Here is a 21,228-nt window from a genome sequence, read left to right as displayed (position 1 = left end):
GCTAAGTGCAGTGAAACCCGCATTAAGGGAGCAGGCATACCTGTGGGTTGGACGTGTTGGAGATTGTGTCTCCAGTAGGAGGATCGGTCCCATAGCTGGTGTCATCCAGCACATTGGACAAACTGGAGCTCTTCCTTGGTCTGAGCGGTGGGAATGGTTTGTAGTGCTCTAGAGGGGATGGTGTGTTGGTCAGACTACCAGCAGGTGTGTGTGTGCCAGTCTCTCCCACACCTGGCAAATCCAAATCAAAAGGTGATGTACCGAAGGGGGAGAGCGGATGGTAGTCCCTTCCCTCTTCTTCATGGTGAGACGAGGCGATGTCAACGGGATTGGAGGTAGAGGATGAGTGGCTCCCCTGATCCACCGAGTCAAACGACTTGAAATGCAGGGAGCCTGTGAAGTTTTTCAGCGGGCCTCCGCCTCCACTGGGAGGCGACTGTGATAAATCCGAGAAACCCTCAGAGATGTCCCGCTGTCCACCTTCATCCTCCTCGTCCTCATCCTCGATTTCCTGCGAGGTGCGGTAGTTCATGAAAATGTCTGTGCGTGCGTCCTCTATGACCAGGGATTGCTCTCTGCGCAGAGGCGGCCGGTAGTTTGGTTCTGCTGGAGTGTGGTTGCTCGAGTCGGCAATGGTGGCGGCGTGGGCCTCATAGGACTCTTTCACATAGAGTTTGGTGAGAACATCCTGCCAGCCAGGCTGCTTCGCAAGCTGTTTCACGTAATCCTCATTGGAGTAGATCAGATGAAAGAGCTGGGGTAAAACAGAACAAGAGCTTTTCATTACTGAGAATAAATCTTTTGGTGGGATAGGAGGGAAAAAGCCAGTTTTATAAGAGCACGACTTCTTAAGCAGACTGACCTTGCGACACACGTCCAGTCGGACAGTAAGTTCAGCTCGATGGGACAGACAGGCCACAGCCAGGAGGTCTCTAAAACTAGGACTGGCATCTGTGGAGCAGCAGTTAATTCATTGGTTTCATCATTTCAAGCTTGTTTTAATGGAAGGAAGTTATTGCTGTTTATTCAGTTTGTTTGGTTAGTCGATTCAAGGCTGGGGTAGGCAATATGTTTTCAGCGTCACTTTCAAACAGAAACCTGCAATCATTTTTCAGCATATTGTATCTGAGAAGGTCTGGGAGGCATGAAAAAGCAAGCTAGGCGAGTTGGGAGAGAGTTTCTTTTTTGGACTTCTGCCTGCTGCTTTTTTAATCTTACATACATTTATGAACCTTTAGTGAAACATTCAATTTAATTCACTATTTTGTCATTATTAGAACGTTTTATAACTATTATTATATTATTTTCTCAAAGCATTACAAAAAACAGGACTGACCACTGCACTTGATTTTGGGCTAAAGCGCAGCTTTCTTATCTAAACATCAGATAAATGTTTTTTGTCATCCATTTCCATCATAAAAGGAAAACTCTTGTGTTTGTATTACCTGTAGCGAGGACCTGCTCGTACAGACACCGGACAGTGGTCATGGTTACGGGAATGTTATCAAGACAGCAAACAAGTCCACGATAGCCAAAATCCCTTAGTTTAATGCGATGCTTGTTGCGCTCCGACACACGCTCGCTCTTGAGGATCTTGTACAAAACCTAGAAGGTAACCACAGGGAAACTGTGAGGATCCCATTTTCACAGTTTACAGTACGATGCACATATCTGCTGTTTAATAAATTGCAATATGTTAAGCAGAGGTCCGGTGACTGGATCTCACCCTGAAGACCCTCTCTCTGGCCTCATCCCCAAAGCTTGGATTGAGCAGCAAACTGTACAGCTGCTCCACGCCCCACTCCAGCAGCACTGTCTGCACCTGCTCGCGAGGAGGGCTGCTCCTCAAGAGCTCATACAGCACATCCAAGGCCTTCACCACCTGAGTGAGAGAGACACGGGAAAGATGTGAAGGAGGAGGTTGATGAAGAGCCAAGAAATGTGGAGTAGGGAGGGTAAAGTTTGAAGTTGCACAAAGAGCATTTCGAAAAGTGCAGATATACCAAAACAACATATAAAGAAAAAGAGATTAGGAGTAAAATATTACACGGAAAAGGTCAAATGATAGCAATTTTAAACTCCTGAAATAAAAACAGCTGTAAAACATGCGAGTTATTACCTGCTGCTCCTCTCCTACAGTCAGAACGTAGGCAAGGACGCAGTGAAGCTCCTCTTGTGTAGGAGACTTAAGAAAATCTTTCAGCAAGGCGAAGAGAGAGGTTTGAATCGTCTGCTTCTCATCAGACAGAGAGCTGCCGTCTTTCTCCACACTGTGACCAAAGATATTTCAATGAATTCAATGAAATCCCATCTGAGGAACAACGTTTTGGTATCAAAGGGGAGTGAACAAAACACGGATATTTACAATAACCCGATAAGAGTGATGAGTATTTTTGAATACACTAATCATTTACCTAATGTGACCGTTCATCATCGTAACAGAAGGTTTACCTGTAGTATGTTCGAACGGTATCCAGTATGTACTGAACGCCGTACTTCCTCCTCATCCGCTGCTTGCTTTTGTTTATCACAGACTGCAGGTATTGTATGTGTGCTTTGGGAGACAAAGAATACTTTTGTCATCTTCTTTCAGGCTGACATTTAGAAATGTCAAACTAATATGCAAGACTGTGGTGAAGAGGAGCAGCAATTTATAACACGGGGCGTTGAAGTGGTGCATCAGTCACCGATTCCCTTTTGACCCGTCCCACAGCCTGAACTTGAGACATTAATGTATTCAGCCCCCACTCTGTTGTGCTTTGACCCGTCTCCTTCTCCTCCCACCATGTGCACATGTATAAAAAGGGACACAAAAAGCTTCGGCAGACATTAAAAGGTTCACAGGTGCATTACTCCACAACAAGGGGCTGCTTGTGGCTTACCCAGACAAACAGCAAAGTGGCTTTTGGTCCAGATGCGGAAATTAAAGAGCAGGTGCTGGTAGAGATGCTGTAAGAGCAGACTGTTGCCCTCATTGAAAACCTGCTCCAGCAGCAGCTGACATGCTATTAAAACATTCATGTCCATCATACTGCCTGGAACCTGCAGAAGAAACAAGCAGATAGCAGTTTGTATTAAAGTTCAGTTTGCTTTCATTTATCTGGATTTTTGGGAATGAAGCCCCGTTTAAATAACACTAAAAAAGAAGAAGAAGAAGAAGAAGTAGTGTTTGTTTACTGTATATAACACTTCTATTTGTGAGCCACTGCCACACTAATAAGAAGTAGTTTCCTTACAGGATTGAACACATTAATATTATACATTTAAACATGCAATCACTGGCCACTTTATTAATTACCCCCGATTGTTAATGCAAGCATTTCAACCAGCCAATCACATGGCAGCAACTTAATGCATTTATGCAAGTATGAATGGTCAAGATGTCTTACTTGATTTAAGAAACTTTGAATGATACTTGACTAAGAAATGGAAACCTACGATTTGCACAGGCTTACTAAAACTGGACAACAGCCTACCTGTAATGTTGCTGACCATGTCAATCCTTTCATGACCACAGTGTACCCATCTTTTGATGGTTGCTTCCAGCAGGATAACATGCCATATAACAAAATCTCAAATCTGCTTTCTTGGGCATGACAACGAGGTCATTGTACTCATATGGCCTCCACAGTCACCAGATCTCACCTCTGGGATGCGGTGGAACAGGATTGTCACATCATGGATGCGCAAACAACAAATCTGCAGCAACTGTGTGATACTATCATGTCAACAAAGACCAAAATATCTGAGGAATTCCAGCAGCTTGTTGAATCTATGCCACAAAGAATTGAGGCAAAAGGAACTCCAACCAGTAATAGGAAGGTGTGCCTAATGAAGTGGCTGATTAGTGTATATGGCCAAGATGGCACAGAATGCAAGACCTAGCTAGGTGCATTGAAGAATTACATCTGAGAATACTGTATGATGAAGTCAAGTTCAGAGCTTAAACATACAGGAAATTATCACTGACCCGAAGAAGAAAAAACACTACTGTGGCTGCTGAATCAGCACTGTTGTAACTCGGAAACACGCCACATTAATCCGTGTTTTGTTTGATGCAAGACAGTGAGTGTTTTTGTTTAGCCCTTTTCAAACATGTAACATTGATCAGTCTGACATTCACACTCATCGTGTTTTTATTCAGACATTTCCTCAAAAGTATGTGTGCCACAGTACTTGTGCAACATCTGCAACATATAATGCACCAGAATAGAGCTTTTTACCCATATACTACTACACTTTATAAAATATGCCACATCCTGTATGTACTTGTGCATCCATACATACTTTAGTAGAACAAACTAAATAAACTATAGCTTATACACTCTTAGTCTGTGCAAAAGTTCACCTGTGTAAAGTTAAACACAAGAAGACTGTTGAAAATATTTAAAGCAGGAGACTCTGAGACATGAGGCTAATGTTTCCCATGTCACTGTGAGAAAAAGTAAACACTACTCTGTCCTTAGATATCACTAAAAAAAAAAACAACCTTACTGCAATTCAGCACTTTCTCAGGTCGTACAGCTGCTATCACCACTCTCATTCAAAGAGTGACTGTGCAGTCTAGCAAACTCCATACATTCACCCCACATAATCATTTGATACTGTCATTCTGAGAGAACCGCTGCTCTTTCGACAACACTAGACCCGTTTATTACACGGCGATTACGCTGCATCAATACAATGGAAAAGGTCAGATATTCGCTTTCAGATGATAATCAGTTCTTCTCTCATTTAGTTCCCACTCGATGGAATGGATAGCATGTGAGGGGAGCTTACTTTGCTGAGCATGGCTCCTATGATGCTTGGGCCGTGGCAGTGCAAGAGGCTCTCTTGATTAACGGGGTGTTGGCGAATCAAGTTTTTCACCATCAGCAGGAACGCGGCGATGCTGTTTCTCTCTAGTCTGCCCTCTGTGAGAAGAAAAATAGGGCAAATCATTTTTTCCGGTGTTACCGGCAGTCATCATTTCGCATTACCAGGCACTTTATTGACATTTTCTAATCTCATGATGAGTCATCCGACATATGTCAGATTATATGTTTCATTTTGTTACATTTTTTCCAGTCTTAGGTGAACTGACCTACTGACTTCTCATCATTATGCCCACATAGATTCTGACATTTAACCTATTAGGGTTGATTGCACAATGCTTATTGTTTGTCTGCAACTTCCTGCTTGTCATTGCATCGTGCACTACATCTAAGCTCTAATTTACTACTAGTCAGGATGTCACTTATAGATTACATCTAAACTAAATTCAACAGGAAATAATGAATATTTGTGATACTAGCTTTGAAAACTATAAACATGCAATGCTTTCTGACCAGTATACATGCAGTGTATGCAGACATGCTGACAGCTTGGTTTAATTTACTAAAGTTTTAAAAAGATTACAGATGCTACCTCAGTACAGTGAATCTAAATGTTATTTCATTCTCGCATTAGTTAAAAGCTACATTTAAAGTATTTTACATAGTTGCAGGATCATACTCTGGCTTTTCAAGGCACAGAAAGTAGCTCCAGTAAAAGTATACTATATGGAGTGTATGTAAGTACTGGGCCACCTACAGGAGCTGCTTGGCCATGGAAACCCATGCCACAAAGCTGCCGGCACACAGTTTTTATGCTGATGTTAATACCAGAGGAGATTTAGAAGTCTGCATTTATTGAGTTTACAGAGAATTGGCAACATTTACGCACCTGTCTGTAACTTTACATGGTCTAAAACTTCGTGGATGAGTTGCTGTGTAAATAAATAATAACGCCAGGAGGGAAGACATTTTATAAACTGAATTGTTGCATGCTGGGATCCTATTACACAGTGCCACTCTCTAGTCAGTGTGATCATTACAATATCCCTGTGGCTCTGGGACTTTCTTGAGAACAGCAATGGAAGACGAAAAGCAGATATCTCAAAACCTGGGCAAACAAATCGAAGACTATCTATATGCTACTAGAGATTTGTGAGATTCATTTTGGCGAGCGAGCTATTTGATTGTATGCTATAGCCGCATATAATACACAGAGCAGTAAAAAATTAAATTAACTCAAGATTAACTGACCTGCAGATTTGTTCAGCGGCAGCAGCATTGCAGCAGGGCCTCTGGGGGAAGTGAGTTCTGGCCCCAGCAAGTCTGAGATCTCCTGACCTCCATTGTAAACTTGTTCAGCCTCACACACCTGCTCAAGCAGGGGCAGCAAAACCCCCATACCACCGACCACGTTTATAACATCCTGCAGGGACAAAACAAAATAAATCACAATCATAAAAAAAGAAAAAGAAAAAGAAAATTAAACCATGACAAAAATAGCATTGTGCAGTGCTCAGTGCATTATTAGTACAGTATAGGTAAGAGTTCGCAGGCATATAACATGGGTAGTTATAACACTTCTTACTTGCCATAAATGTGAGATACAGTTTCAAAATGAATACAATACATTTGAAAATGCTTCATATCTAACCTTGATGTCCCAGTTCACCACCCTGTGTCCTGTAAGCCTGCCATCATAATGGTGACTGGGTGCCAGGTCCAGACATATCTGATTTTTAAAGGCCTGAAGAAAACATACACACACACATGCATAAACAGGAATAATCTGTACTGTTTATAATTCACCCAATGACAGCACTGTAGTGCAATATGAAAGTTTCAGTGAGCTACCTGTGGAGTGTAGTACAGCAGCAGTTTGCTATTGAGTTCAGACAGCTCTCCTTCCACTTTGAATAAGGACACGTGATTGGGGCCTGTGATGAAGTGTAGAAAGCAATGTAGGTCATGAAATATGCAAACATCGCTCGGTGCACATGTAAAAAAGCTACTCTTGTTTTCAGTGTGCGCAGGACTAATCTTTCAGCAACACGTCTGAGAGACTGTGATTTTTCTTTACTGCTGGTTTCCTGAATATTTGATTGTATGCTGAATTCTGGCAGAGGTGAATCCTAACTTACACTAATACTCAAAGTGATTAAGAACATTTTGCACCTGCAGCATGTAGAGCTCTTGTTTGGGTTTGCTGCAGAGCTTCGTGGCAGATGAAGGCAGTGCCTAGGAGCCCATCCAGGGATGTGGGTGTCCCCCACTCCGTGTCCTGCAGTCCTGCTGGGATTGTGTGCACTGGAGAGTCTCCTATGGACCCCCAGCGGCCACCCGCAAAGGAAGCTGGGAAGGATTGGGAACGGATGAGGGAGGGGGCATGGGAGGGGAAGGCAAACTCAGGTGACGGAGTGGAGGAAAATGATGTGGGCAGGTTAGGAGAGGTGGTGGTGGTAGTGGTCCGATGGCCTGCAGAGCCGATGCAGCAGGATGTAAAAGGCTTCAGGATCAGGTTTGGGTGGGGTACAAAGAGAAGGAATTAGAATGATAAGGAGGAACTCCTCTCTAATAATAGAATACATGCGATGCTAGTTTCAGTTACCTCACTGAAAGATGGAAAGCGAAGCTGTGCGGTTTTACGCAGCTCCCCGTCGATGTAGATAGTGACCAAATTCTGACCAAAAGGACGGCGGCCTGGGATGTGAACTATAGCCACTGAATGCTGTGAATATAGCACAGCAAACACACGTGTTGATGGAAAAAAAAAAATGCCATGCTAAAAGTTTGAATACTACAAAGGTGAACATTATGAACATTAGTTCAAAATTCACAGCAACTTTATTCTCAAGAGAAAAACTCAATTTATTACATCAGATATACTCCAAGGTGTCCACACTCACCCAGCACGAGTCAGCTAGTGGATAGTCTTGCAGAGCAACAGCCATGTAGTCTTTCTTAGTGCAAACAGCCACCACCAGCACGCCCTCCATGGTGAAGAAGGCCTCCAGTCCAGTTCCACTCGCTGTGAAGAAACTTTACAGAAAAAAAGCATCTCAGTCAAGCACTTTAGTCCACAGCAATAAATGTAATTATATCGTGTTGTTACTTTATTGCTCACAAATGTGTCCTTTTACCTGTAGAGCTGTTTCCTGCGTGGTCCCTTTCCCATGTCATGCTGAGTACCCATGCCAGAGCTGGCAGCAGGTTTACGGTTGTTGGAGAAGTCTGAGTGAGAAGAGGGGAACTCCATGTTAAGGCAGAGCCAAGCGTGAAAAGCAAACCCACTGCCTGGCCATCGCTGGATTGAGGGCACCATGATCCCTGCCATCGGGGGTGTAAGATCAAAATATTGCAAGGCACTGTCCTTTCCTTCTCTGGCTGCCATGGCTGAAAGCACACGTATAACGCGAGTGCAGTAGGGGTGGACCCTCCCTGCCAGTGCGCCGTTGTCCTGGCCAACCCTGAGGAGTCTCAAGAGACTCTTCAGCTCCTCTGGTTTGAAACATAGAGAGCCCAAGTCCTGCAAGAGGCCCAGCAGGGAGTCTGCACACTGCCTGTCCAGACACTGGGGATGGGAGAGCACCTGCAGCAGAGCCCCCACCATGCCTGCTTCCACAGCCACCGTGCGACAAGACAAGGAGCCACCGCAAACGGTAGCCAGCCACTGAGCAACCAACAGCTGCAGGTCCCTCTGACCTGAAAGGTCAGGCAGCCACTGCAGGAGCAGGAGCAGAGGCTGGTCGTTACTAATGCCAAGGTGATGAGCATGGGCGTGCGCGCCCTCCACCGCCTGGATAGAAGACAGAGAATAAGAAATAAAGGATAAGATATAGACAGGTTAGGCTAATGACTATAACACCATTTAAACTGGGGCAGTTTGACTTCTACTGTCTCTGTACTCATTAAGGAAAATGAGAAAATTCATATTTCACCATGTTCATCAGCTCTTGCAGAAGCCTTTTGGTGGGTTGACCTTGACTCTTCAGCACGTCAAATAGCTGGGAGTAGCCAATCCTCTCCTTGAAAACCTCCTGAGGGGAAGTGAGACAGAAATAGGCTGGAGAACGCTGTTCTGCAGGGGATAGCTAGCTGGCACACTTCCATATATTGGAAGGAAATACAATGAGCTTTCCCCACATTAACGGAAGGAACTTTCCTGGTCAGCAACCAGGAATTGTAACATTTGTAGCGTTGAGGAGAACATGCAGGTTTTTGTCTAGAGGACATCAAGGAGGGCTTTACCTTAGCATTGGGTGAGTTACTCATTATAGCTGTGAGGACTCCCAAAGCATGAACTGTAATACTGTCTGACCCTTTCTCCCAGACCTGTATGGAAAAAAGGAGGCACAGTTGATTAGAAATGTGCATCATCATGAGCTGGCGCCAAAATTTCCCAAAACAAACTAAAAGTAAACCCTACACAAAAGCTTCAACACATGAATTTTGCACCAAATATCTACAAATTGTAAGAGGAATTTTATTAAACAGCCCTCTTTAAAAAAGTTTAGACACCGTAAGTACTAAAAGTAAGCACACAGTTGAACAAGTCACCAAACAATCGCCCCGTTGTTAATTACTGATAGGTCTCAGCATGCAAAACCCAAAGCCAACCAAAAAAACCCGAAAAAAAAGAAAGAGCTGAGGCAATCCTCAACTACTGCGAGAAATTAAGCAACATCAAACTCCAGGATAGGAGCCAGATCTTTTATACAAGCACCACCAGTCACACGTCAGAGCAGTTAACGCATGAGGAAAAGAAGGAAAGACGTGCACCCAAAAGCAACCATTTCATGCACTATGAAAAACACAGCATGCTCTTATTGCTCAGTGCTGTCAACAGGGAATTCAGCCTATTTACATCTGTGATAGAAATCAACATAATGCCTGAAATAACTAAGATGAGCTGTGACAGGACACTTGTGTGATGGCAGATAAAAAGAAAACTCGAGACGGCAACTATCATGTACAGCCAGTGCTACCTGCTGTATTTACAAATGAGTGTAAGCCAGACTTCCTGCCCTAAGCTTCCTGTTTAAATAGCTCAGAGCAGCTAACGAGTGGAGAGAGCACTGAGTTTCCTGCTGACAGTCCAATAGCAACACAGAGTGGGGGAAAGTACCTGGTCCACTTCGACCTCAGTGAGTAAACGCGTGGTGAGGTCACACACAACCTCACGCTCCGGCCTACGCCTGTTGCTCTGAAAGAGCTACAGGACATACAAACACACGCAGGCAGACACGCACACACAGAGAGCACAAAAAGACAGACAATTAGACCAAAAAAGAAAAAAAAAAAACTCATCCGAGAGAGGCAGAAGAGACAGGTGTGATCCTGGTCTCTCTCAACAGATGCAGGGGTACTTCTTTATCAAAGCCAAGTGACGGACAAGTAACATGGAAGCATGAACATTTGTGATTTTTTTTTTCAAGGTAACCAAAGAAGAAAGAGATTAGGCGGCAGATGTGGCATTTATGAGAACAACAGAGGAAATAGACGTGAGACAAATAAAAAGGTGACAGACTGGTAGGGAGGCTGGTTCAGAAGAGCACAGAGATGAAAGAGCAGACACAAAATGTTTTTAAAGGACTTGCTCTGACCTTGCTGTTCTGAATGAGTCTGAGGATGTGTTCAAAGCAGTTGTTGTTCAGGAAGATAGCTTGAAGGACTGGTCTGTCAGAGCACTGCAGGATCTCAGGAATAGCAGCTAAAAGTGACAACAATAGGGTTGACTCATCTTATTTATCACACACTGGGACAATTGATTCTTGCCCTTCATACCGACTGAGAGAGATCAACAAAAAGGGAACAATCTGCACCCAGGCAGAGTTGAGACTTAGTGAATGTGCTCTTACTTAGCATTTGGCTCTGGAGCGAGATCAGGCTGTCTTCCCAGGACTGCCTGTCTTCCTGATCGCTGCTAAGTGGACGGTTCCAGTTGAGGAGCTGGAAGTAGTTCTCCAGGATGGTCCTGATCTCCACCTGCCGCTCCACAGGGCTGCTGGTGTGCAGGAGATGGATCATCGCTGTCAGGCACTGCAAGCTCAGCCGCGGGAGTCTGGTGTCCTTGGGTTCAGGGGAGGTCCGGCAGCACCATGCTCGCAGGACCGAGAAGAGGTCATCCACAGAGTAAGGAGTGATGGAAAGAAGACCATTCTTCTGCAAAAAACAAGGCGGAGCGTGACTCTGACTCACTTGTATTTTAGTTTGACTGTCTACTGTTTTTCCTCAGACTGCTGAGTGATTATTGATAGACAGGACAGAGTAGCAGACCTTTCCTCCACTGATGACAGCGCCTTGGAGATGAGCCAATCTGAGCGTGAGGAACTCTGGGATCTTCTCGCTCTCCTGCAGACTTTCTGTGTCAGGAAGCCAAAACAATATTATGTAAGACAAGCTAATACTGGAACCACAAGACAGAAAACAAACGCAGTGCTCTCAAAATATAATTAAATTAAAGCAAAAACATTTTCTTTTCAGCCTCTCTAGTTTGTTTCTTTCCCTAATGCATACTGGGACCGATTCCAGGCTCTATAAATAGCACACGGGGCTATAGTAAATGACCAACAGCAAAAAATAAATAAATGAAAGGGAAAACTTCATACCACAATGCCTCAGAAAACGTCCCTTGGAGTGCCTTCTTTGTTTTACAGTTATGCAAAAGAGAAAAGCCTAAGCCTTTCTTATAGGCTCGGTATTACACAAGTAGCCCCTTAACATTGCCAATTACAGCTTGGTATTATGATAATCCTCCTAAAATGTGGACATACTGAAACTTGTCCAGCCTGAGATTTCCCACATGGCTAACAGATTAGAGCAAACGTGACTCTATAATTACTAACGCTTGGACAGCTGATTGAGACCTGATAATTAGACGCAGAATAACTGAGTTCTTTTTACCCGAAGTAAACATGCTGAGAACTGAACCATTTCTACATACACATATATTTTTTCTTTTTTATTCCCAGACAGTGATTCACTTGGAACTGTTTGATTCTTGTGGTATGTGAAGCCTGACAAAGATCAGAGTTGCAGAACAGCTGAAAGGGAGTGTCTCACCATGGAAGAGGGCAGGCAGCTCTTCTGGCAAGGCCAGCGGGGAGAACTTATACTTGTTCCTCTCCAGCAAGCTCACCTCCTCCCTGTAACACACAAAGACTCGAGTCACCACGCTCCCATTCACATCACGCCTAGTTAGTGTGCGGCTGCCACTCAAACCGCTGGTACTAATGAGGTTTGTTTGACTTGAAGGCTTAGATGCAACAAGATGAGGTGTTACTGTGACAAAAGATTGTGCAAGACGTTGAATGCAAATAAGAGTATTCTTCTAGTCTTTGTGCGCCCAAATTCCACCTCCCACACATTCACGCAGGCAATGTCCAGTGTTGAAGTAACACACACTCACCCTGCTAGGCGTCTCCTCCACGTCTGATAAGGGTCAAACAGGCTCTCGCACAGCACAAGTCCGTACTGCACGACCGACTCCAGAGACGATTTCTCCCCTTGTCCCTTCTTTAACTGATCGAATGAAAGTTGGTACACATTTATTCACATCTGCATCATCTGTAGTTCATAATCAGAGTAGAAACCCCTGTTTGAACATCTTTCAAATTCCTTAACAATGAAAACAAGGTCAACTGCACACCCACCCACTTCTCTTTTAACCATAGCCTAGTTCTCTTTCCTTAGGGTAAGCATATATATTTTACTACCCAGTTCTGTGTAAGCCTACTGGATCTCTACTTCCATATCCTATTTCAGCAAATTTGTCCATGTATGGGGAGCCAAACTGTGTCGCTGAAATCTTGCTTATGAGGGCCTTACCTGGTTTAAACAGAAATTCAAAAGTTTGATAGTCTCGAAAACAAAACTAGGGGTCTTCTCTGGATCAATGTTCTCCATATTCCTAGAAGTAAAGAGAAATCATAGAATTAGGTTAGGAAAGGTGCTAGGAAAGGTCTCACAGATTGAAAGGGGTGAGGGCACTTTTTTCGGTTAGTCACTGTGGAGCATAATAAAAAAATCTACAGTAGAATCACCAGTCAAATCTGATTTAATTAAAAAAAAACACCTTCAAACGTTACTATATCTGTGAAAAATAGAAATTACCCAGTTCCCCTCACACCCTGTTTTTTTTGGTACAGACTGTTGAATAAAGAGAACTGATAGTGGTTAAGATTTAATTCCACCCACTGCGTGAACTAAGGTGACATCATGAGACATGCGACGCAAATTCGGGCGTATGATTTGGAACCCGAGATGTAGCCTGTCCTAATTAGTCATCTCCTGCCTATCGTCGTGAGAACGTCTGCAAGTTGTTTTACAGAACGCTACGATTAGCACAACCTATTAACTGCGCAACATGTTTACAGTTCTCATTACAACACATTTGCACAGCAGGCTGTGCCCTCACCTGCAAACAATGATGAAGAACTTGATGAGGAGCAGTGGGTGTGGAGTGCTGCTGTTTTGCTCTGCAGCTCCGGTGAGGTGTAGCGCACTGTGCCATAGCTGCGTGCTAAGGAACACCAGGACCTCCCGGGGGAGCAGGGGCACCTCTGAGCTGCACTCCTCCAGCCTGGGAGATGAGAGAGGAGGACATGAGAGAAGAGAAGGGAAGTAAGAGCAAAGAGGGATTGCAGCAGAGGCCGTGAAGCATAAACATGTCACATCCAATGTCCACAGTGCGGAATATAAACCGGTGGAAATTTGTGGCTTTGTAGTTTGTGTAAAATAAATAGCCGCTCACCTCCGAGGCTCCAGCGACTGCACATCAATGAGCCTCTCAAAGGATGCCACAAATGCCTCCAGCCACTGCTGCAGATAGCCCACATCCTTCTGTGGAAGGGAAGAAGAAACAGGTGAGGCTATAACAAATCGGCCTTCACGCCTCTAGGCGTACAGTGTTAGTAAACAATGAAGGGCATGAAAAATGCCCACCTATAAAAGCAAGCTCTTTGTGGTCAGTTGGACCAAGTAGTATCAAACAGAAAGGTTTAGCGCTAAACTCTGACACACGGTGGCTACAGAAAATGCTATGACCTGTTTTTGTAACAGGATGTTGCAAAGAGATGCAATTCTCACAGAGAGGAACACATGAGCTATTTCTTTCCTTTTTCATCACGGGGGAGGTTGAAAGAAACAAAAACAACATGTTCCTTTCATTCAAATCATAATTCCACCCATAACGTCAACAGTGGCCCTGTGTTCACCGTGAGCACATCCTCGTCTCGGACAAGATGTTCTTATTACTGCCCCTCTATAATGTCATGTAAGACAACTTCATTTGTACAAGGATGTTTATATACAACAGTTGCTATCACAGCTACCATCAGTCTCTGCACTGCAACATATCCTGTCAGTCTTCCCTCCACACAACAGTCTCTTGATCTCGTTACAAACAAATGACACAGGTCACAGGCGAAACAGGTCAACTTTAAACTGTTTTTCTTTTATGAGCAATGCTTTGATTTCGATATAAAGCTGGCTCATTATTATCGATAGACAAGTAGCCCTACTTTTGAGAATGTAAAGTTTCAAAACTCAATCTGAAAAAACTCAAAAAACTGAGAAATGTGCAGAAATGTTCTCTGATGTTCATGTGCCAAAACAACCTGTGCGTTCTGATAACTGAGCAAGCAAGTAAGCGTAGCGTGAATCTTCTCCGATTTAGAAGGAAGACATGAGCTGTCTCAGACCGCCTGACTCACTGTACACAAATAACATAAAAACCAGCACATGGTATAACAATTCATCAGGTACTTCCCCCTGAACCAGCAGGGAAATGGCTCGAGTGAGCAGCGTTTGCTGCAGCTCGTGTGGGAAAGCAGCACGGCGATTAAAATCTTACAGTTCAGCACAGTTCTCCAACATGTATGCTTTCATGTTCTGTTAGATCTGCATTTTTAAGTTGCCTGAGTAAGAGTAGCAGCAATCTAATAACCTGAACCCTTTGTGCAACTATGCCTTTCCTGCATTAATGTGAAATGTACATTACCAACTGGCATTGACTTATGTGCCTGTCCATCTCTCATTGTATGCGGCTGAGCAGGGTGCCGGGTTCTTGCGAACCCAGTCTCAGATGAACCGTCGGCGTAGACAAAAGTCAGCGGCTCAGCTGCACATCACTCCTGACCACCAGCAGCGTCTGACTCGCTCGTTTTTTGTCTTCAAGCCTAAAGCGAGCAACCAGGAAATTACTTGTCACTTTAACTGAAGCTTATTTCCTTCATCCTCGCCTCCTCGTCAAACCCCTTCCTCTTTTGGTTGTAGTGCAACTTGTGTGTAGATTGATGAGAGGCCTCTATAAAAACATCCCACAGTAACAATAAAGCACCGGGACTACATTTATGATTCCTATATTTAGCCAAAAAAAAAAAAAAAGATGTTGCAGGAGAAACTTTGAAATTTAGCGTTTGTTTTTGTAAAGTGTGTCTGGCTGTGCTTATGCACAGGGACCAGAAGACTGTGAGCAGATTCAGCTGAAACAGTAGGTGGATGCTATAAAATCACAAAAACTGCATTTGAAATTGGAGAAATTGACTTTAGATGCCTTCAAACGGTTAAACTTTACATGCAGAAAAACCCCCATCTGATTTTAAAGTTGATACACAAACTGCATTTTAAAATCTCTGCGTGTGCTCAACGAAAACAGGAAATGACAAACAACCTATTGTTGTGTGGCTCTGTCATCTGAACAATTAGGTATTTTAAACTTGAGGGGCGAAGATAAGAATCTTAAAGCTGGTTTTTATTTTTCATTATTGAATAGAATCCACAAGTATGCACACTAATATGCTTCATAAAGTGTAGGTTGACTAAAGAGGCTGTGGCATTCAGTTCAGGTACATTGGTTGGCTGTGCAACAGGTAGATTTTAGTGCATGATTAAAAAACAGGGAGAGACAGAGATCACAGATACACCAGGTGTTTGAATCAGTTCTTGTTTATAAAAACCCGCCAAAAAATGTGTGTTTTTTTAATAAAACAGAACTGGCTTAGACTTCTGGTACAGCGCTGCTTTATGTCTCCACCTTTAACGACTCCTAAAATCTTCCCATATCGACTTACTATTGATCAGCCCCTCTAAACAAATCCGAATCATTTGCTCGCAGCTAATTCAACAAGCTAGTTCAAAGACAGATTTACAATTAGAAAAGCTAATTAAAACCACAATTAGAACAAATGTCACAAACCAACCATGAGCTATCGGCCTCTATAAAGCATGTCATTTATCTCTGTTTTCTCTGCACATGGCCAAGCAGCTGTGCCGCTCAGTGCTGCTTGGCATTCAGCTTCGCTCCAGCTTCCTGCACAAGGGAAAGCAAAGAGAACTTTGATTTTCCTGGTTAGCCGTTCGGTCGGTAAACAGGGGAGCCCAGGCACACAAGGGGATTCAATCAGAGGGCTAACAGGGCTATATATCGTCAGCTGCAGGGATGGATGTATCTCTGAGAACAGTTTGCTGACATGCATCAAAGCACTAGTAACTGGGACAAACACACAGTAGCACGACTGACTGTGTAGGGACAAAAGCAAGGATGTGTGATTTGTTCTTTTCATAGAAATCTGAGGAGGTGGTTTCACAGCTGTTGATGGGTGGCAGCTGGGTTAACGCTGTGGCCCAGCGCTGCGTCTCAAGGCTTTAATTAGGTCCTCAAGCTATGGACCACAGAATAATAACACACCATTTCTCTTCCAGACTAATATCTTACTCTTACATCTTTACTGGCTGAAAATGATGCTTCTCTTTTTTGGCAGAAAAATGGCATCTGTGATTGGAGGCTTACTCCTGACTTAGAGCAGCCTGAAAGGTTGGAACTATCAGTCTTTTTTATTTCTTTATTTTTGAAGATTTATTGATCATCTTATCTAAACAGACTGAAAATCCACCTTTTTATTGTTTACTATCCTCAGATTTGTTTTATGTAGTACTTTCAAATATGACGGGGAAACAAAGAATTCTCACACGTGAAAGCTGGATTTTTTTTTTACCAGTATATTAATTTGAACACGAATTAAATCAGTTGTTGATTTATTTTTTTTTATGTCAGCCATCTCATCAACTGATCACTTCATTTGTACCTAGTGGTGCGTGTTGATGCATTTGTAACAACATGAAAGCATATTTACCAGATATTTAAGACAATATGACTCATTGAGCTATCCTGACTTTTACCAAGTCAACAGGTCAATTAAAGATTCAATATTTAAGAAGAACTCAAACAATAAGAGTAAGTACAACAATGTTATTAACTCTAGTAAAACTACTCGCTGCCTATTTATTCTTATGTAATAGTCCTTGGTTTTAATTGGACAAAATAGAAAACAAGAAGATACAAATGTAACTTTTTACTATAATCACCAGTTGATTGATCAATCAATCAATTACATTGATACAGATATAAAATATCAAACCAACAAAACTGATCAAGTACTGGTTATTACTACATCCTGACTTGGTGAAAAGCTCAAACATGCCCAAGAACAATACCTTTTTGCATTTTTTCCAGACAAGATCTAACAAGTTATGCACCAGAGCGATTAGATCAGACTCTTCTGCGTACCTCCATACCGCAAGTCATGAGGATTTTATAATGGCCTTCAAATATTCTTAGATGTGAGATATGAAGCAATGAAATAGTGCTGGAAAGGCTGGCCTTACAAAACTGGAGACACAAACACGTCCTGTCTCTTGCACAAAATCTTAAAGTGCCCTAACTACAACTTTGTTTAGCACATTTCCTGACAAAATTACATCAGCAAGCCCTGAAAACCAAGAACTTGTCTGTGAGTAAATAGTCTAGATGTAAATTGCCTGTGCTCAGGTATTTACTGAGCTACAGTATGTGGCAAAATAATAGGAAGCTGGCATCGAGAAAATAATCAGCCTATAAATCATCGTCTGCCTGTGATTTTTGAAGTCACTTGCACAGAACTTTTACCATTTTTCACCGGCTTTAGCGCAATACGCTACTCAATCACAATGTCTATTAAACATTTACATTAGCTCCTGATCTAAAGGTCTGGCAAGAAATGTGATTTTTTTGCACAGTCAAAGGAGGCGGACCTCCTTTATCAATGACAAGCTGTGCTTTCTAAAACAGATTAAAGGCTGGAGATACCACATTTACTCAAACATGCTGAAATCGATTGTTATGATGTATGAAGTTGTTGTGACATACTTAACAACTTCCACGGGACAATATAAGGTCACTGAAAATTTGAGTACACCGGTTTTGGTTTTGTCAGGGTGCACAAAGGAGGTGATAAATGCACAACATTTCTAAACCAATATAACAAATCTGTCAGTGTCACAAACAGGGACACGTAAGGCGCTTTCGGACTTAAAATGAGACGTGTTACAGGGCGTAAAGCAGCCGAGGGCTTATTTACAGCTTTGACAAAACCCCCTGTTGAATAAAGCTCAGGTTTCTTGTCCATCTGACTGATTTACAGCAGTCAATACGTTCTTTAGTGTGACAAATTACAAACAAGGTCTGTGAGTCAGAGATGGGCTGTGTACTAAAAGATGATATTGTCTGTGTCTACCTGACTAACAGGCGGGTAACAAAAACACTGAATACAATTACATGGTGGTGTTTGTAGGAGAGGCCAGTGATTGTTCTCTGTAGTGGTTCTCCTGCCTTTCCACGGCCTGCTGTGCTCCTCTGAGTCACATAAGGCGGTGACATTTAAGCTCAAATCAAATCCCGCTCGAGCAACGGGGTATGTCGTTTACACATGTGAAAAATACACTTTCAAGAATGCTGCGAAAACATGTGCCACTCTTAAAGTCAAAGGAGGAAACTTCTGGTCCTTTTAGGCTTCAGGGCAACTGAAGGAAAGTGACACGGAGCCAAGAGGCAGCTTAATAAGGAAGTGATCTTGCACATAGAGATGTGAGACAGCTGACGGAGCCAGATTCAGGGCAACCCCTCCCTACCTCACAGACACACCCCCCCCAATGATTTGTTCTAGCAATGGATTGTGACAGCACCTACTACTTGTTTTATTTGTTGCATAACCAGAAAAGTTCAGTAACTTTGCAGTTACATGCAGCAGCAGGAGGAGCACAGAGGAGTGGATTAAACACACTTCCTCTGGGATCTGCCCAGAGCGACCACAATCACCACTTTGACAGTAAATGCTGCAAAAGGTGATACACTGTTGACCTTCATCGGTGATGCATTTATTAGGGTTTGTTTGCAGTTTGTCCACCTTTGACTTCACTCTTCTAGAAAGTCGTTGGCTGCTTTCCAAGATTGGGATTAAGCCCTTCATTAAAACAACATTCAGTGAGATACATAATGAAACATGAGCCACTCTTTGAGAAGGTTTTATCACTGTCAAGAGACTAGCCCTTTAGATCTGCTGTGATGATGAGATACAGCGCGTACAAACTTGAAAAAAAAAACGCTCCTCTTCTTCTTTTTTCTTTTTCTTTTTTGTGTCCTCAGGCATGGAAGCAGATTGCAAACTCATTAAATAATAATAATACCCAACCAAACTGTCTTCCTTCTTCAAGTAGGAACATGATATGAAAGCATTTGCAATATTTTACTCCAGTTAATTTGTTTTCATCCATATTAGCAATATATTACACCTTAATAAACATCCAGAAACCTGAGCTGCACTCACGCCCACAGGGGACAACATCTGAGACCAAACTCCCACACAAACAAATTTGACAGTCAATTCAACATCGGAGAGAGGAAAGCAATTGGCTACTGCGTAACAGTGCTGCTGCGTGCAAAGCCTAAGCATATGCTTCAAGTAATATATGACAGTAGGATCTTCCAACAGTTTAAAAGGCGCATGCTTTCAGTAGGGGAGACAGGCAAGCAGCAGAAACAGGAAGTAGTCTGAGTAACACCTGCATCACAGGTATAACAACGGATATTCGAACAAGTGGTTAATCAGCTTCAAATGCCATTTTTTTACGCGTTGCTTTCGAATTGGGGACAGCTTAGAGGCGCATCAATGTGACATGATATTATTTTATAGTGTGCACAAGGCAGCTTCGGCTATTAACAGAGCGTCACTGTAAATGCAGGAGAGAAAAAATACGCGAGTTCCTCAATAAAACCTCGATTTTTCAAAGAGCGACCCTGTACACACACCGTGAATCACGCAGAGTATTTAGGGGTCACAATAAAGTTCAGGCAAGGAACCTGTGGCAACAACAGGTGTCACCGTCAGCTCTTCCGCACTTGCACTCACCTTAGTGTAATATAACATCCACAGCTCATACAGCTTTTCTTTCGATGCCATTCCGCCGCCCTTGTGGTTGCTCATTATTTCCTTTATTTTCTTTTAAAAGATCATGAAACTGGCAAAGATGGTCAAAGCCACGGCTGTCTGAAGTTGCTTCCTACAGGCAGGAGGACGCAGCACGCTCCTGGGTGAACCATTCCTGCAAATTCGGGCACAGTAATCCCAAATAAAAAAAAAAGTGCTCTTCAGTCTCGACACACAAAGTTGTCAGGGTGACGTGAAAAAGCAAAACATGACGGTGTGGATGTGGCCGCGGTGCGGTCACTGCCCAAACTGTGCAACCAGGAACACAAATGCGTGGAAATGCATGTCTGGAGAAACACCCATGTCCGCATTTAGAGCGAGCTCGCTGCCGTATGATTCCTGTTGGAGAGAGTTCCCACGGAAGCGACAGATGCCATCCGCTCAAGACCAACAAATTAATGCGCTGCCCCTGCGGTCTCGGTCTGGAGCGGTGCGCGATCCTAAACGCTGTGTGACAATCAGGAGAAAATTATCACCAACTAGTGTGTAACCCTGTAAAAAAAAAAAAAAAAAAGACAAGAAATGTGGTGAAGAGTTCTCTAGATCATGCTCACAGGTAGGCTGATATTCTTAAAGGCACACACACATATAAACACTGCCTGCTCGAGGGCTGATCTCACTAACTGACTGCCACCCGGGAGCAATGAATGCAGCTGCCCCCAAAGTTTTTATCATATAAACGTTTCCGTACAAATAAAACAAATAACCATTAAAAAATTGTGCAAAGAAGACTGAGTGCTCAAACTCTCACTTGATTATTGAATAAAAGCCTGCGTTGTGTAGTTACGGGTGTAGGGGTGTAACTGTCAGCTTTTAAAGCGAGCAACTTTCAGTTCTGATGACAGCTGCTCACAGTGGGTCCTTACTATATTCCTTATTGTGATCAGATAAAGCGACACTGTGGCTGCGTTAGTCCTTAAAAACTGAAATAATACGTAGGTGAAAGATTCAAAACATTTACTCCTGCAAGTATGAGGGGTATACTGAAAAAAACACGGCTTTATCTTGAACAAAAAATAAATACACACTGGAATGTTTTATTTTGTAAAATATTACCTTACGGAATTACTGTAAATGACAATGTTTCCTCTCCGCTCTGTGCTGAATGCATGTCA

At 43.0% G+C, this 21,228-nt stretch overlaps 1 protein-coding gene across 2 annotated transcripts in view; it reads right to left on the bottom strand.

Annotated features, from left to right (window-relative positions):
- Positions 1-20,592, bottom strand: part of nbeal2 (neurobeachin-like 2) — a 32,456-nt gene extending 11,864 nt beyond the window's left edge. For both annotated transcript variants that reach the window (XM_085473674.1, XM_085473675.1), the window contains exons 1-27: positions 20,036-20,592; positions 13,564-13,652; positions 13,228-13,392; positions 12,639-12,720; positions 12,220-12,332; positions 11,874-11,956; positions 11,088-11,173; positions 10,670-10,973; positions 10,415-10,521; positions 9,937-10,023; positions 9,060-9,143; positions 8,750-8,848; positions 7,952-8,607; positions 7,718-7,850; positions 7,420-7,539; positions 6,987-7,317; positions 6,666-6,748; positions 6,466-6,558; positions 6,066-6,237; positions 4,780-4,913; positions 2,883-3,042; positions 2,452-2,554; positions 2,120-2,270; positions 1,727-1,882; positions 1,446-1,605; positions 863-951; positions 41-754 (exon numbers count right to left, since the gene is read on the bottom strand). In XM_085473674.1, the coding sequence (XP_085329800.1) occupies positions 41-754; positions 863-951; positions 1,446-1,605; positions 1,727-1,882; positions 2,120-2,270; positions 2,452-2,554; positions 2,883-3,042; positions 4,780-4,913; positions 6,066-6,237; positions 6,466-6,558; positions 6,666-6,748; positions 6,987-7,317; positions 7,420-7,539; positions 7,718-7,850; positions 7,952-8,607; positions 8,750-8,848; positions 9,060-9,143; positions 9,937-10,023; positions 10,415-10,521; positions 10,670-10,973; positions 11,088-11,173; positions 11,874-11,956; positions 12,220-12,332; positions 12,639-12,720; positions 13,228-13,392; positions 13,564-13,652; positions 20,036-20,110 (4,629 nt within the window). In that variant the 5' untranslated portion in view covers positions 20,111-20,592. The remainder of the gene's footprint in view (positions 1-40; positions 755-862; positions 952-1,445; positions 1,606-1,726; positions 1,883-2,119; positions 2,271-2,451; positions 2,555-2,882; positions 3,043-4,779; positions 4,914-6,065; positions 6,238-6,465; positions 6,559-6,665; positions 6,749-6,986; positions 7,318-7,419; positions 7,540-7,717; positions 7,851-7,951; positions 8,608-8,749; positions 8,849-9,059; positions 9,144-9,936; positions 10,024-10,414; positions 10,522-10,669; positions 10,974-11,087; positions 11,174-11,873; positions 11,957-12,219; positions 12,333-12,638; positions 12,721-13,227; positions 13,393-13,563; positions 13,653-20,035) is intronic.
- Between the last annotated feature and the right edge of the window lie 636 nt (positions 20,593-21,228).

This window comes from Copadichromis virginalis, linkage group LG11 (genome assembly GCF_057382275.1).
Source record: "Copadichromis virginalis isolate Kocher_CV1m ecotype Utaka linkage group LG11, C_Virginalis_male_GT1.1, whole genome shotgun sequence".
In the NCBI taxonomy this organism is placed as follows: domain Eukaryota; kingdom Metazoa; phylum Chordata; class Actinopteri; order Cichliformes; family Cichlidae; genus Copadichromis; species Copadichromis virginalis.
The sequence above is the reverse complement of the archived record's forward strand: the minus strand, read 5'-3'. Positions and strand labels throughout refer to the sequence as shown.